This window comes from Meriones unguiculatus, chromosome 11 (genome assembly GCF_030254825.1).
Source record: "Meriones unguiculatus strain TT.TT164.6M chromosome 11, Bangor_MerUng_6.1, whole genome shotgun sequence".
NCBI classification, from domain to species: domain Eukaryota; kingdom Metazoa; phylum Chordata; class Mammalia; order Rodentia; family Muridae; genus Meriones; species Meriones unguiculatus.
This window is the reverse complement of record NC_083359.1, coordinates 50,822,417-50,838,251: the sequence shown is the minus strand read 5'-3', so window position 1 is coordinate 50,838,251 and position 15,835 is coordinate 50,822,417. Positions and strand designations below refer to the sequence as shown.

The following is a 15,835-nucleotide window of genomic DNA, read 5'->3' as shown; positions in this document are numbered from 1 at the left end:
ATCCAGAAATGTAATTCTATGGTTTTCCCATTTTCCCTTCTAGAACTTCCAAAGCTGATGGTTAAAGGTAAAGGAAACAGTTTAGATAAATATTCTAAAATCACCTGTTATGAATCTCTTGAAGGAAACAACTATATTTAGGCCAGAAATATTGCATTAACTGTAAAAAGCATTCTGTCAATTTCAAACCCGAGATACGTGTAGACCATAGCCTAGTACCAAGGAATTGAATTAAGTTTAAGTAAAACAGGTCCTAACTTAATTGTATCACATTATTCATAGAGCTTTAATCTCAGATGTGCCAGCAGTTATTAATCCAACCATTTTAAAGCTCAAACAAACATTAAAGTTCACAGTATTTTAAAGGCATTCTTCATTAGTATAAAATTCAAGCCCATTTTTAATGCTGCATCTGTTTTAAAATGTATTCTAAGGGTTCTCCTGAGTGGGCCATTGCTGACACCTGGCTTTCCTGAAGAGCCCACCCATTCTGTCCCAGCACACTAGAGAGAAGTGACTTGGTCTTACGTGGCATGATGCCCTGGTCCACTAGTTGTTCTCTTGTCCTCCTTTGTTGCAGCCTCAGCTGGAGCACTGAAGAAAGAAAACAGTTTGAGTTTATTAGCAACTGTAGAGCCTAGTGCCCACAGTTCCAGCAGAGACACTGTTAGCCTTTATTAAACACCCACGTCAAAATCCAATAGGAAGGAAATCAGTAGTGAAGGTCAGTGTAGTGTCCATATCTGTAATCCCAAGGGGTTGAGGTAGGAGGGTCAGCAGGCCTTGGGCTAGCCAGGTCGCATGTGAGTTCTAGGACATTCTGAACTACAGGATGAGACCATATCTTAAGGGGGGAGTTGAGGAGACATTACTTGCCACTAAGTTGTTAAAAAAATTATGTATGTATATGAAAATATATAATTATATATATTATATATACACTGTAACCTGCTTGTTGGTAAATTCTGAATTTACTCAGCAATTCTTTTGTTTAGTTAATATCCTAATTTATGAAGAATGCTAGGCATTTCCTATTTAAAAACTTCACAGAGTACTCAAGCAAACAAAGATAGCTTATACATTATGACTTGTTCCACAGCAACAATAGGAGACTCCTTGACATTTTTCTATGTTAATAGTAACAATTTACTTTGAGAAAAGACAGGCTTGTTTGGAAGGACTTCTCTATCAGGAAATAATTTAAAAGAAACAGCTTTGGTGATACCTGAGTACATACAAATTAGGCCAGGGAGAAACTTCTAAGTTAAAAATTTAACAGTCTTTGCATTAACACACACCAAATCTCATCCTACAAGGTCTAAGAAAGCTATAATCAACTGGTATCACTGTTTAATACATAGCAAATTGTGAACATTGGTAGAAATAAGACATACTAATTTAGGAAGTGTGGAATCTGGCTTGTCAAATAAAATTAATCTACCCCACCCACTGATTTTTCAAGGAGATTCTTTTTACAGCATCTATAAACATTCAATTTGGAAAACAAGCCTATCTTAAAAATAACATATCATGGGCTGAGAGATAGCTCAGAGATTAAGAGCATTAGCTACTCTCCCAGGTCATAAGTTCAATTCCCAACAACCACATGGTGGCTCACAACCATCTATAATGAGATCTGGTGCCCTCTTCTGGCATGCACGTGTACAAGCCGACAGAACATTGTCGGCTCCAGCAGCAGTGTCTTTCCCTTCCTCACAGGGATTCTCAAAGAAAGGTCACAGAAACATCAACAGCTCCCTTATAATAAATAAACCTTAAAAACAAACAAACAAACAAACAAACAACCACACACATCAAATACAACTGAAAACTTTTTCCTAGTTAATTTAAGATGCTTTGATTTTATTTTAAAATTATGGTTAATATGACTAAGGGTCTGCATAAGTCAGCAACACTCTAAACAAAATTACCTATGCAAGTGTCTTAATGGCGGGGAGAGAAGACAATTTTACAGCATGGAGATAGTGGCTGAACACAAGGCTTGGAATGTAGCAATGTGGTGTCTCCCATTTTCAGGAGACCCCTGTGTGCCTCAGGGACCAGAGTCCTGACAGTTGTAGGCCCTGCAAAGACTGCAGAGCTGAGTTCTGCCTTATGCTGCATTGAGGCCTCAACTATTTTATTTGTCCAACAGTTCTTATGAACACCTTCTTATCAACACTAGACAGGAGCACTGAACATAGAAATGTGACTGGGGGTTTTGTTTTTGGACCACAGAGTTTCACTGATACTGCATTTAGAATCAAAATGGTTGATATAAAACTGTTACAGAGAGCGGAAGCCAAGTTAAAGCAGCTTAAACAGCAAGCATGCATCCTTCCGACACTAGGGATTGCTGAGGAATGCAGAAGCTAATGCTGGGTGGTCACAGCAAGGGGAACCCCAAGGAAAGAAATGAGTGGACACAGGGGCAGGGTGCCACTCCAATTCAAAGGGTCTATGTTGGGGTGAGGCTCCAGCAGCAGTGTCTTTCCCTTCCTCACAGGGATTCTCAAAGAAAGGTCATAGAAACATCAACAGCTCCCTTAAAAGAACAAACCCCAGGGAGGCAGGGAGGCAGAGGCAGGCAGATCTGTGAGCTCGAGGCCAGCCTGGTCAACAGAGTGAGTCCCAGGACAGCCAAGGCTACAGAGAAATCCAGTCTTTTAAAGCCCAAAAGAAAAACAAACAAACAAACAAACAAAAACAAAACTCAACCCAAATCAAAAGACCACTACAGCCATCAAAACAACAAACAACCCAAACCAACAGAAAAACAAACAAAAGACCCCAAATCAATCCCCACAATATGGTATGTAGCTATGAGACATGATTTGAACACAGTGTACTCTCTGCATAATGACATCGGTGAATGATGAGGACACCAGCAGCTACTCCATCTGCAAGCCAATACCATGACAATAGTTTGTGCATCTCAGAGGCTCTTCTGATTGGACGCTGGCTGTTTTAGGGGTCCACAAGTACAGAAGTAAAATCCTGAGTCATTCAAGACTGAAACTCACTCATGTTGACATGTGCAATGCACCTACTGTGAGGTTAGCTCATAGAATGGATGAATGCTACTCCTGGGTTTCTCGTGCCAACAATCCTGACTGCAAATGCACGTGCTTTCCTTCTATCTCCCAGTTCGTCAATCTGAGGACAGTAACTGTGTGTCCAACAATTCCACTCAAATCTGATCCTATATACTCAGATGAAGGTAAGCCTCCCTAGACCCCCTAATTTCAAATACTAGACACTAACCTGGGCTATTCATACTATAACATCCTCTTCATACTTGAGAACTTGCCTGATTGTTCCACAAAAAGCAGGAAGGCACTTTACTTATATCGCTGCTTTAGTATGAAGGGCACAACTCAGAAACAGACCAATGGAAGAGATGCATTGGGGGTGGGGTGGGGTGTGTTCCTGGGCTTCCATCCTTTCTCTGACTTTATCTATGCCTTCCTAGAATTAAAGGTATCCAGAAGCCATCTAGGGCCCTCAGCTACCTATCATGTAGCAGATCCCAATTGTTCTCATCACTGGCAACACTGAGCAGCCTGTGCAGAAACTGAGGGCTAGGATCAAAAGAAGATGTTTACAGAAGATGCTTGCTCAGCCCCGCTCCCGAACTCCTATCACCTAGGAAACCATTTTAGGAGCTGTGTGCAAGAACTAGAGGCAGAGAGCAGGTGCACATTTCTCATACAAACAAAAACCATACACAAATCACTGTCACCACACTGGCACAGCCTTTGGTTCTTTGCTTTGCACATTGTTGTCTTGTCATGCTCTACACAGCAATAGCACTACTTTTAGCAGCTGCAGCTTATATCTGCTGGGGTGCCACCCAGTTCTCAACAGCCACCATTGATCACTTACTTCTTTCCAATGTTTGCAATAATCATATTTTGGTGGGGTTTTGTGCATAAAATTTACCTCCCATTTCTTACATTTAAATTTCTAGACAGGAGGGTGCCTTGAGGGGTTCTGCACCCAGCATGACTGCTAGATAATAAAGTAGTCTGTGTATATACCATCGTATTTTGAAGTTACAAGTTAGACCACACAAGACTTCCTACTCCCTTCATCGAGGTTAACAGTGTACTTGTTGACTCTAAGATGGCGTGTCTCATAGCTCTCAGGGCTGGCGGTCACGGTCTTGCCTATTCATTTCTGCAAGCAGGAAGATTTTGACATTTTAATTTAAATCTTCTTGTTAAAAAACACGAAAACCAAATTGTGTCAATACAAGTGTTTTGAACTTTTGCTCTATTTTAATAAAATGAAACATTTTAATTGCTACTATGAAATCATCTAATGATTGACCTTGTGTCTTGAAAACATGACAAATGGTATTAAAAGTGTCTTCTTTTAGTTACTTAAAATTAATATCTAACATAAAAGATCTTACATGTAATAACTTATACAATACTTATATAAAATTTCAGCCTTTCAAAGTAAAATGACCAGTATTGAAATGTTCCCTTTAAAAGTATCTTAATAGTGTAATTAATAAAAGTTAAAAAAAAGTTAAAAATAAGTGTCTTAATAACAATGAACAGTTAGCATGAGCTGAGCAAGTTAAAACAAAGCACAGCTTTGGCTTCGGGACTATGTAAGGGTCACCTGAGGACTGTATATTAGAAAAACAAGGCACAAATGACACTTTCTGGGAAACAGGATGGGACTCAGCCCAAGGCTTGGAGACTCTGACTAGTTAGAATTCAGTGCTGGGTGAGAAAAGGGCAGGTGGAGCAGGGGAAGAGTGATGAGCAGCTGCTACAAGTTAGAGAGAGGAGCCAATATTGTTATTTAACTATAGGACAAGAGTAAGGTTTATTTCATGAGAAGTGAAAAAGACCCTAAAAACCAACCCAAACCTGAGCAGTCTAGTAAAGGCTGGGTAAGCTGGGGCAAAGGCAGAGACGGAAATGAAGTGAACACCCTGGAATTGATGATACACTGATGGAAGAAACTGCAGGACAGTGAACAGATCTTGGCTTCAGCTTTTTTTCCAAACAGATGTTGGAGTAATTAAGAGAGCAAAGTGGTTGGGACTCTGGCAAAAAAGTATCCCGTATTGTTTGAGCAGGATGAAGTGAGGGGCCTGATTCTATAAAACAAAATGGCCCACAAAAACATTATCTTCTAGGGTTGGGCATGGAGGGTCAAGTAGGCCTGTGTCTAATCTTTGTCTATCAAGTAATTCAGTGGTCAAATGGGATTTGTTACAAGCAAATCACCTCATAAAAAATTTATTTTGAAAAGTCAAAGTGATGAATTATTCTACTTTCCTTCAAAACAAATGTTTAAAATGGTGATGACTGTTAATATTTTTACTTCCACTATACTTCAATCATGAAATTGTAAAACTAGAAAAAAATTTCCTCACAGATTTCCACATTTATTTTTTATTTCAAATCTCCGCGTGGGCAGGTATACATGTGTGCAGGTGCCTGTGGAGGCCAGAAGTGTTGGATCTCTGGAGCTTTTACAGGCTGCTGTGAGCCGACCACGCTGGGTGCTACGCACTGGATTCAGGCCCTCTGATGCACAGTATGGAATGTTAACCCCGAGAAATTTCCAGATTTCTTCGCTGGGAAGATTATTTTTTTAGTTATAGGGGAAGAAGTTACTTCAGAGGTTTCCTTTTGAGCCCAGGCTCCAGAGAAACACCCCCGCCTATGATGCTGGTACCTTGATGTAAGAATCACATTTTTATATAAAAGTTTCCTATTATTTGCTGAAATAAAAGTGAATATGGACAGGTAGTAAGAAGCAATGTGGAAGCCATTCCGTTCTACTCAGACTTCTATCATCTGTCACCACTATGAGAACTCCATGGCTTCAGAAAATGTCCTGTGAACATACTATTAACAGTACATATAAACTATGCAAAGGAAACACACAGGGAAGGGCTATATTCATCATGTAGGTTGTGAGTTGGCTTTTAAAAAATGAAATAGTTTCTTTTCTTCTTAAAAACTTAGTACTTATATAGCAAGGACTCTTGTTAATATAAACAGTTAAGAGCTTTATTCAGTTTGGCATATTTGATGATACAGTTGTAGATTAAATTTCTCATAGTGGATTTAACATCCTGACAGAATCATTTGCCACCCAAAAGTGGTACCAATACATAATGTAAGGAAGCATGAGATACTGTTTCTACCTGTTCCATGTATATAAGCATATTTTAAAATAAATTTAGAAACAAAAATTGCCTTAATCTATCCGACTACACTGGTGACCTCATGCCAAATAATATAAATATTCATTGAGTGATGAGACATAAGGGCTACAGAGAACAGGCATCCTAGGACAGCAAGGCTGGGCTGTGGTGTGGTGAAGAAGCTCAGGGAATCCTGGGGAATCATTCCAATGTCCAGGGCAGGAACTCTGACAGGCCTAATTTTCCTTAATGCTTTAAGAGTTGTTTTGAGATGATTTCAGGCCTGGGTTTTAGGCCTGAGTATTTGGTAGACCAGTTTTAGATGTGAGTTGCTCAGGCTGGATCTTAGGAAGCTCATATTTGATATGGAAGCAGAAATGTCAGATGGCAATTGGCTTTGTGTGTCTGTTGTATCTGAAGCCACAGGATTTTGCGGAGGCAGAGACATAAACAGAAGGCAAAGGAGTTCAGGGCTCAGCTGTCAAGAAATCCAACATTAAAAGTGCACTTGTGGGTCCAACTCAGAAAGAAGAGAGGAATGATGAAGTGAGAATGTCAGGTGCTTCCGCTGCTTCACATACACAGGAGTTGTGATGTGGAAGACAGGCTGGAGGAGGCGAAGCAGGAAGGAGCAGGAATGTGTCCTACATGCTGTGGGTGGGGCTGACACCCAAGGACAGCCTTTGTGAGGATACTTTATTATAGGAAGGCGGGTCTGCAGGAGGCTCATAGTTTTGTTTTGAGACAGCCAGGGAGTTCTGGAGCGATGGCTTATATTTTCTCAGAGAAGTAGGAAGAAAGGTCCAGTTGAAAGTGAGGATGAAGGGAAGGTTAGCTGGGAGGTTAGTAAAGGAAGCATGAAGTACTTACTCATAGCACAATTGGAAAACTTGAAAGGGAAACAATGTCATGTACTATTCCAGATAATAAGGCAGCAGCTGTGGTTAGGAAGTCATTCACTGGCTCTGAACTACGCCATTTCTATTAGCAAAAAAGACCACAGGACACAAATCTGAACATTTATCTTTCAAAATCTCTGTATATGGCATCTTTGTTAAGAATAGCACATCCTTGCAATTCTATTAAGCAAAATGAAGTACTATTCTGCCACAGAAAAGAATATGTAGGTTAGGGGCTGGAGAGAGAGCTCAGCAGTTAAAAGTATTTGCTGCTCTCGCAGAGGCCCCAGTTCAGTTCCGCATCCACGTTGTGTGGTACAGTTCAGTCACCTGTAACGCCAGCTCCTGAGGATCTGCCTCTCTTCTGGACTCTCAGTACCTGCTCTCTCTCTTTCATTTTATTTCCCTCCCTCCTTTCTTTCCCCTCTCTCCCAAAATACAGACACAAAAAACAGCTCTTAAAAATTTCTAAATGTGGAAAACATTTATGTGAAAGAAGCCACACATGGAGTGTCCCATATCATTTCAGTTATAAGAAACATCCAGAATAAGTGAAGCAGACTATTGGCTGCTAGGCACCATGGAGAGGGGACGTGGGAGCAACTGCTGATGGTGTCATGATGCTCTTGGTTATGAGATTATGAGGTGATGAAATTTCTTTGAGCCTACATTGTGGTAATCATTGTGTAACATGGTGAATGTGCAAAACACCATTGAATTGCTTCCTTTAAAACCGTTAATTGAACATTAGGTGAATTTCACCTTAAAAGTGAAATTTATTTATTTATTTCATTTCCACTATTTATTTATTTATAATAAAGAACTACATAGGATACACTAAAAAAGTAACTTCTCAGGATTCACATCTTCAGTTTCCTACCCCTTTCTGGCTTGTCCCTTTTCCACCAACACAATTCCATGAACCACTAATTTGTGACTAAAATTTTATATTTATATTTCCTGCCATACTGACTTCTGTTTATTTCTCCAGAATTACACCTTTTCTTTGTGTTTCTAGCATCTTCTACAATGTTTACTTAAAAACAGCATTTTTCCTCACTTCACATGGATTAGTTAGAATAAGCAACTAGCTTCAGTTTCCTAATACTATGCCACATTTCTATGGGTCAGTGATTATCCTGGGTCAAACAGTTTCACCTTACTGTGTGAATATGGGAGTTCTTTTTCCCAAAAATTAATGTTTTTTTTTTTCCTTTTATTAATTGACTGTGTATGTGTGGGGGGCATAAGTGTGAGTGTGAAGACCAGAGGACTGACTTAGTGTACAGGCGATTCAGCTGGCCTGCCTTCAGGGTCCTAGCAAATGCTTACATCATCACCCGTAGGCACTGCAGCCAGGTGCACCAGATGTGTGCAAGGATATAAGGATATACTCGCCCTCAGCCCTCCACCTCCCAATCTGTTCCAGTCTCTCTGTCTCTCCCCCCTCTTTCCTGGGCCCTCTCCCTTCTCCCCAATAATCCTCCTTTATACCAAATAACTCCTCAGGAGTGTACACGTTGGCATGGCTCACCATGGTGCTACCTCACTAGTGCTGCCTCTTCACGATAGATTGTAACACCAGCAGAAATCAATTCCCCCTACTATGAGGGTCCCTTACTCAGGGAGCCATCCTGTCAGCCCTTGTACTTATTTTTGAATTGATACTGGTGGTAGAACTAGAAACAAAATATAATCATGTTGTTGTGAAGGATAAAGGAGACTAAAAAGGTTATGAGCAAAGGCATGAAGCCTACAGAAGCATGGGGGATCCAGTTTGCTTTTATTCCTACTCACACTGAATGTGAAATCCATTGTGAACCTACAAATTCTCAGATGCTAAAGGAACCTGCAAATGTCACACGTATTTTTGGTGTCTAATTTACTCATAACAAAATAAGGTTCTTTAAGTAATTTTAAAAATGTTAGGCAAAGAGATGAAAACAAAACAAAATAAAACAAAACAAAAAACAAAATAAAACCTTGTGGCGGCATCCCCTGGACACTGTGCTGTTTGTACTGACTGAAAGCACCTCCATCTCAACTTGCTGTCTGGAACAAAGGCAACTGCACAGGGTGCCCACAGATGCAGGGCTCAGCCATGACCAGAAATCAGCATCAGCACCAGAATGTTTTGGCTCTTTTCTGATTAAAATAGGAGCAACAGCAGCAGAGTAACTAAAATGCTGTGTGGATTAGCTTCCAAAGAAAGTTGCCTGTGTGTGGCATCCAACATTAGGCCTCCCATGCAGCCCTGCAGCTGCATCCTCACAAGCCTGGGAAGGCCTGCTGCCCAGCAGCCACCTTCTAACAGCACTTAAAGAGCCCAACTGAAGCCAGGCTGAAAATCTTCTTCCCCGCACCCCTTTTCAGTACCAGGGCAGGAAGACAATGTTTTCACTACTCAGCCCTGGAAATTTACAGGAGCTTCGAGAACTCTTGGTTTGGCTGTTGCTTCTGTTGCCATGGAAATTGACTGCTAAAAATGGGGCATATTTCTTTAAACTGAGCATACCTTCACACAGATTCCTTTTTGCAGAAGTTGGAGGGAAGGAATGCCTGCTTGTTTTGGTATGACAGGCAATGTGATTGATATTCAGGTAGGGGTGGAAGGGCAGGGATCATACTAGCCATGGCAGAATTTCAGGAAGATGCACACATTTCTCACTTGGTGAAAAGCAGTGGAATAAGGCCCACAGAGGCTCTAACAGGCACGAAGGAGAAGGACACATCCAGGCAGTTGCCTGATGCAAGAGAGATCAGAATGTTAGAACAAGGGTTTGATTACTCCCCCCCAACCCCAATTTTTAACTTGAAGATTCATGAGGCTCTTTATGTGAAGACTTCTTATCTATATGGTTCAAAGGGAACAGAATTCTTATTTTTCTCGCTTTGTGGGTAATGAAAATTCAAATCCCTGTGCTATGTTAGAAGCACAGTGGAGGTCTCTAGTTAAACCTTCACTCATTTCTTAATCCTTCTGCAATGCCAAAGTGTGCAGTTCTGAAATTTTTAGCATCTAAGGTGGGTACTCTGAACAACAACCAACTAGAAACGAATCAGGAAAGCAGGAATACTGTTTCTATTCACTCTTCCAGAAAAGCCAGTGCAAGCAGCTCCAGGAACTCACCCAGGATCCCTACCCGGGCTTTTCTCATGTGGTGGGGTCAGGAATGTGGCGAGGCCTTCACTTAGTAGGATTACCATCCTTATAAGAAAGATACCACAGAGCTGGCAGAGAGCCCTCTGTCTCATATTATGTAAACATGTAAATGCATACACTTACATATGCGTGGACTCATGCATCTACCCATGTTCGTATGTGTGCAATGCATATCAAAGCATAAAGACAATGAATAATGTTGTGATTTGTGCTATCTTAACAGCACTGTGACTCCTCATGACGATCCAGATGACACATTAAGTAGTATGTGGCCTGAAGGGTCACCCCCCTGTACTTTACACAAAAGTTTGTTACACTCCTGGTATCATGATCTCATGGATGCACAGGGAAAGACTGCTGACTGGTGTTTAGATTACTAGATGGACTAGTGACTAGCTGTACTCTTTCCATTAACATAAATAAGAAAAAGTACAATTTGAGCCAGTGAACAAAAATGCTAGAACTTACCATGTCCATAGATCTCTAGATACTAAATGAATTTATATAAACAGGAAAGTTCATCATTCAGAAATGGTACATGCTAGGAAAGTGCCTGCCTCTGTGTTCTCTTGCTTTAGCAGCTTGGAAACTAGTCTGGTCTTACTCCAAGCTGAAAAAGAAGCAGGAGGGATCCCAGTGCTGTGCTGCCACTTACAACTTCTTGAGCAGCAGGCCCCGCTGGGAACTTGCCTGTCATCACCTGCCTCTTTTCCCAGCAGCACCATGAAGTGGGCTCCAATATTTATTTTTTTAGAGAAATTAAGTACTTATCCATTATCATATGTAAACTAGTGACAAACAGAAGCAGAATTAAAGTCAGAAATTAAGCCAGGGCAACCCAGGAAGTCCATACACACAGCCCTGCTGACTCACCTCAGGAGATGGGACTTGCTCTGAACGACTTTTAATGAGGGAGAAGCTCAGGCCCTGGGGTTTGAAATACAGAGAACAAAGGCAGCTCCTTCCCTCTGAGACCTTGGATTCCAGAAGGGGTAGTTTTTATAGGAACAATGTTGACACACAGGACAACAACAATCCAAGGAAGTGTGAGAAGGACAGGGCACAGGCAGGTCCCTGTAGCAGTGCCTGGCATCTGGAATCAAACTGGGTGCAAGGGAAGGGAAGCTGTGCTCTCAGGGACCACCACAGGCCTTCTGAGAGAACAGTGCTAGGGGACTGGGTTTTATTCCCCCATATAGCAGTGTGCACAGCTCAGCAAGGCTGAGCTTCACTCTGATGGCTCTTGCTACTGGCAGGGGTGCAGGACTGTTGGGAGGGAAGGGAGGTCTGCTCAGCATCTGATTCCACCTTAGCACATTCCTTGAAAGGCTGGGCCACAGTGCTGCAGTGTCTGGGGAGAGAATGTAATTCTGAAGAAGGACGGACAGGAGGTGGTTAGGGAAGGAACCCGGGATCACTCTCATGGCAACCCTTGTCATAAGCCACTTGCTGCATAGAGGTGATGTGTACTGAGATGGGACATCTGGAGGTCTGAAGAGAAGCTGGGTTCCCAGGCTGAACTACTGGCTCATTTGGACCAAAGCACATGTAATTTTCTTCTGGTGTCATTTTGTTTTGTGTATGTGTACGAGCTTACAGGTATTTGGATGTTTATGTTATCATCTTAGTTTCCCAATTTTTAGGCTACAGATGCTTTTAGAATGCATTGGCTTATGGAGGTTTATAATAGCTACCAGAGTCCTATGTAGAAGGCACTCCCCTTTCTGCTAAACAACATGATTTTCAATAAAAATTAAACTGTTATAATTTCATCTTAAAAGTAGCTATACCCATTTAAAAAGAATGAGGCATGTCTGGAAAAAGATTTTCTTCATTCATGTGTTGTCACTTAAATATGAAACCATATTTTTTCAAATGTTCTTTATTAAACACTAATTTAGTGGTAATTCACATGTATACCATGATGGCCTAATTGTGATGGCAGAACAGATGTTTAACATGGTGGTCTCTGGTGAAATGCCAATGACTCCAGTATGTTATTGGAAGTATACAGGAGATAACCAAGTATTTCCAGCTTTTAAGATGAGTGACTTTTTTTTTTTTTTTCCCTTTTGAGGCAGAGCTTCACTAAGACCAGGCTGTGGATCCTCCTGCTTGGGCTGCCTGAGTGCCAGGATTCTGGTAGGGCACCATGTCTGGTGTGAATGACTTTCTTTAGGAAAGGGTACAGGAGCTACATGTTAAGAGATTTTAGCCTGGAAAGCTGAAGAACAGAAGACCCAAGACATATTGTCCAGGCAAAGTTTACTGTGACTATGGAACTGTGCCAAATTTTTACTTAATTAAAAAAAATTCTTTTTCAGAAAGTAGTGTTACCATGTGGTCTAAGTAAAGTAGACTAAAGTAGTGTTACCAGGTGGGTCTTAAAGCCCTGGGCTCATATGATCCTTCTGCTTCAACTTTGGAGCCACTGCATTGAGTGATAGATAAACACAGGCATAATTTCACATTTGTTCATTTCTGCCACATGAAAGCTGTGCTTTGTCAAAGTTACTTATTTTGCTTATTCTCTGCTTATTGTCTATCTCTGGGTTGGATTCCCTAGAATATCTCAGACAAATGTTCTTTCTTTCCTTAAACAGATCTATGACAGACATGTTCTAGCACAGTGTTTCCTGTTCCTCAGGCAAACTCACACTTCACCTAGCCGTTCCCTCAGATCTGAAACTGCTCCTCACCCCAATACCAAAGTTCAGTCCAGTGAAAGGTCTGAGATATGCAGTCGCTGTCAGAGGACAGCTACTATAAGGATACACCAACTCCTGGCTGGGCCTGGAATGTGAGATGCAGAGGTCATGAAGGCACTTTCAGCTACAGTACACAAGCCCAGCCAAATACACAATCTAGCGTTCTTTATCTCATACTTTATTTTCAACAGCAGAGAGTTCATCTTAACTTTCACTTTTTTCTTTTTACTTTGCTTTTGATAAATATGGTCTATAAATAGCTAATAGCACTGGCGCTATGACTCATTCATTTTCAATGACAAGTTATCAAAAGGTTTATCTGGATTAAAGAACCCCAACTCACTGACTATTCCTGAAAATTCCTATGAACCTGCTATAGACCTGTAAGTTAAATTTAAGCTTCTATGTGCGGAACATAATTAGAAAATCTCCAGAGCCCCTGTAGATGAGGCAGGAGGTGAGGTTCACAATGTTGCACCCACAAACTGAGCTGCCATAAGGAATGTTCTATTTTGACTTTCTTCAGGGAAGTCACGATGATTGCTACTTCTCACCAAAAGCAGAAAGAAGTCAAATTCTCCAACCATGCATACTGACTAGGAATCACCAAAATGTGTGCATAATGATAAGCATTAGCAGAGTGTGTGGTGATGTCTTCTGTTGTTCAATCTAATCCCTGGTATATACAGCAACTACTAAATGGAGCACTTTTTCTTTGGGTTAAAGTTGTGACTCCCTGGTAGGCCACTTATTAAGCATTTGTAAAATCCTGGAGGAGGAGGAAAAGCTTTAGCTTTTACATATTGCAAATTTTCTTGCAAAAATTATACAAAGTTGTATATGTGTGTGCATGCATGTTGTTTTTTGTGCATGTGTGTGATGGCATGAGTATAGGGGTCAGAAAACAGCTTGTGGTAGTCAGTTCTCTACTTCTACCATGGTGGTCAGACTCAACGGCAAGCACCTTTACCCACTGGCCATCTCGCTTTCTCCATATAAACAAACAAAGAAACAAATAAATCTGAGCCCTATATTAATTTCAGCCAATCAGCACTGTCAACAATTATTGGCATTGGAAAAGACGTCAATATAAGCAAGCAAGACAGTTGTCACTTGAGGTAGAGAAAAGTCCAACCCTTAAAGCAGACACAAGTCAGCAACACCAGAGTGACCAGGCTGGGGTCTATGTGACTAGATTCCTGTGATGAACTAGCCATGGCCTAGAAACTTAAGATTATTATGATTCAGGTGTTTAAAAATTCTACAGGGTTGTCGTCAAAGAAACAGATCCAACTTTCTTAATGAGTAGAAAAACCCAACAGAACTGATGTGAGACAAAATAAATACCTTTAATAAGTGCCTCTTACCACACGAGGATAAACTTTTAGGCATTACTAATAAATTACTTATGTATTTACCTCTTTTGCCAAAATAGCACCAGATCTAGTTAGTCTTGAAGGCATTCTCAATAATTAGTCAATCTAAGACATCTGAGTGACTGTCTCTCTCATGAAGCAATGCAACTGATATGAGGACGACACTGCTCAGGAGGTGCTGGGCCCGAGGTTAGAGTTGGCCAATACATTTCACTCACCATATGCATCTACAGTTGGAATTGGGGCACACTGAATTTCAGGGTTCAGTTCTTCATAGGAAGAACCTATTTTCATATAACTCAAATAAAAGAGGTTCCTAAAATTTTTTTTCTGTTCTGATTAAGTTCAGATCTGAGGCACACTAGACAACATTTTTTGTTTTGTTTTGTTTTGATGGTTTTTGAGATAGGGTTTCTCTGTGTAGTCCTGGCTGTCCTGGACTCGATTTGTAGACCAGGCTGGCCTTGAACAGAGATCTGCCTGCCTCTGCTCCCAAGTGCTGAGATTACAGGCATGTGCCACCACACAATTCTTGATTTAATATCTGGCTATAAAATTTTATTCTCATTTAGGGACATATATAATACATTAAATAAGTTAAATAAAAATGCCAAACCCAGTTGCATAAAAATCTGGTGAGATGTGAAATTCATTATCAATCATTTTTGCAGAGTGTCCTGAAACTTGAGGCTTTCTCCTCTACTTCTGTATGAATTTGTATTTATGAATATACAGGCTACTTCTTTATGAGAAAAACATATGTTGGCTCTTAAACTTTAATTTCTGCATAGAAGCAAATAGTAACAAAGGGTTTACAAGTAGGTAAGGGGGTGGATACTGTTCCTCTTCACTGTGCAGATGAGGAAATAAAAGTGCAGAGCAGTGAACACATCCAGGCTCACAAAAGTAATGCCGCACCTGGGCTTGAACCTGAAGACCTATCTCTCCACAGCCCATCTTTGCTCTTTCAATACTGCACTGTTTACTGCATTGCATAACCCTCAGGACTGTCAGGGAGATTCTAATTATGTAATCAATCAGCTCACGACCCTTCTACCATGTATACATGTATGTATGGTGTTGGGAATCAAACCTGGGAATTTTATGTGCTAGGCATATACTCCATACTTCTACTCTTTTTCTTCATATTTTTGATCCTTATTTCCTAACTCCTTTAAATCACATTCTGCTGCTGATACGTATTTTTAAATTTTTTTCCTATTTCATTTAACTTGCCTGATTTTACAAGCACACAAAGCTGTTTTAAATATACAGCATTAGCAGGAACCTGCACTTAAATGTCTTGATTTAAATGATGTAAAGGGAATTCTTAAACTGTTTATCAATGAATGTTAAAACCTCTAAGCCCTCCTTACCCCTTCTCTGACTCTTCATGTGTCCTAAAAACTCACCTGACAGTGATTTTTCTAACACTCTACTGTAACAAACACTGCATAGTCAGAGCACACCCATTGTTCAGTTCTCAGCAACAGTCACTTATGTCTCACTGT

At 40.7% G+C, this 15,835-nt stretch overlaps 1 protein-coding gene across 7 annotated transcripts in view; it reads right to left on the bottom strand.

Annotated features, from left to right (window-relative positions):
* Mrtfb (myocardin related transcription factor B) overlaps positions 1-15,835 on the bottom strand; it is a 159,214-nt gene that overhangs the window by 37,849 nt on the left and 105,530 nt on the right. For all 7 annotated transcript variants that reach the window (XM_060364209.1, XM_060364210.1, XM_060364204.1 and 4 more), the window contains one exon: positions 529-594. In XM_060364209.1, the coding sequence (XP_060220192.1) occupies positions 529-594 (66 nt within the window). The remainder of the gene's footprint in view (positions 1-528; positions 595-15,835) is intronic.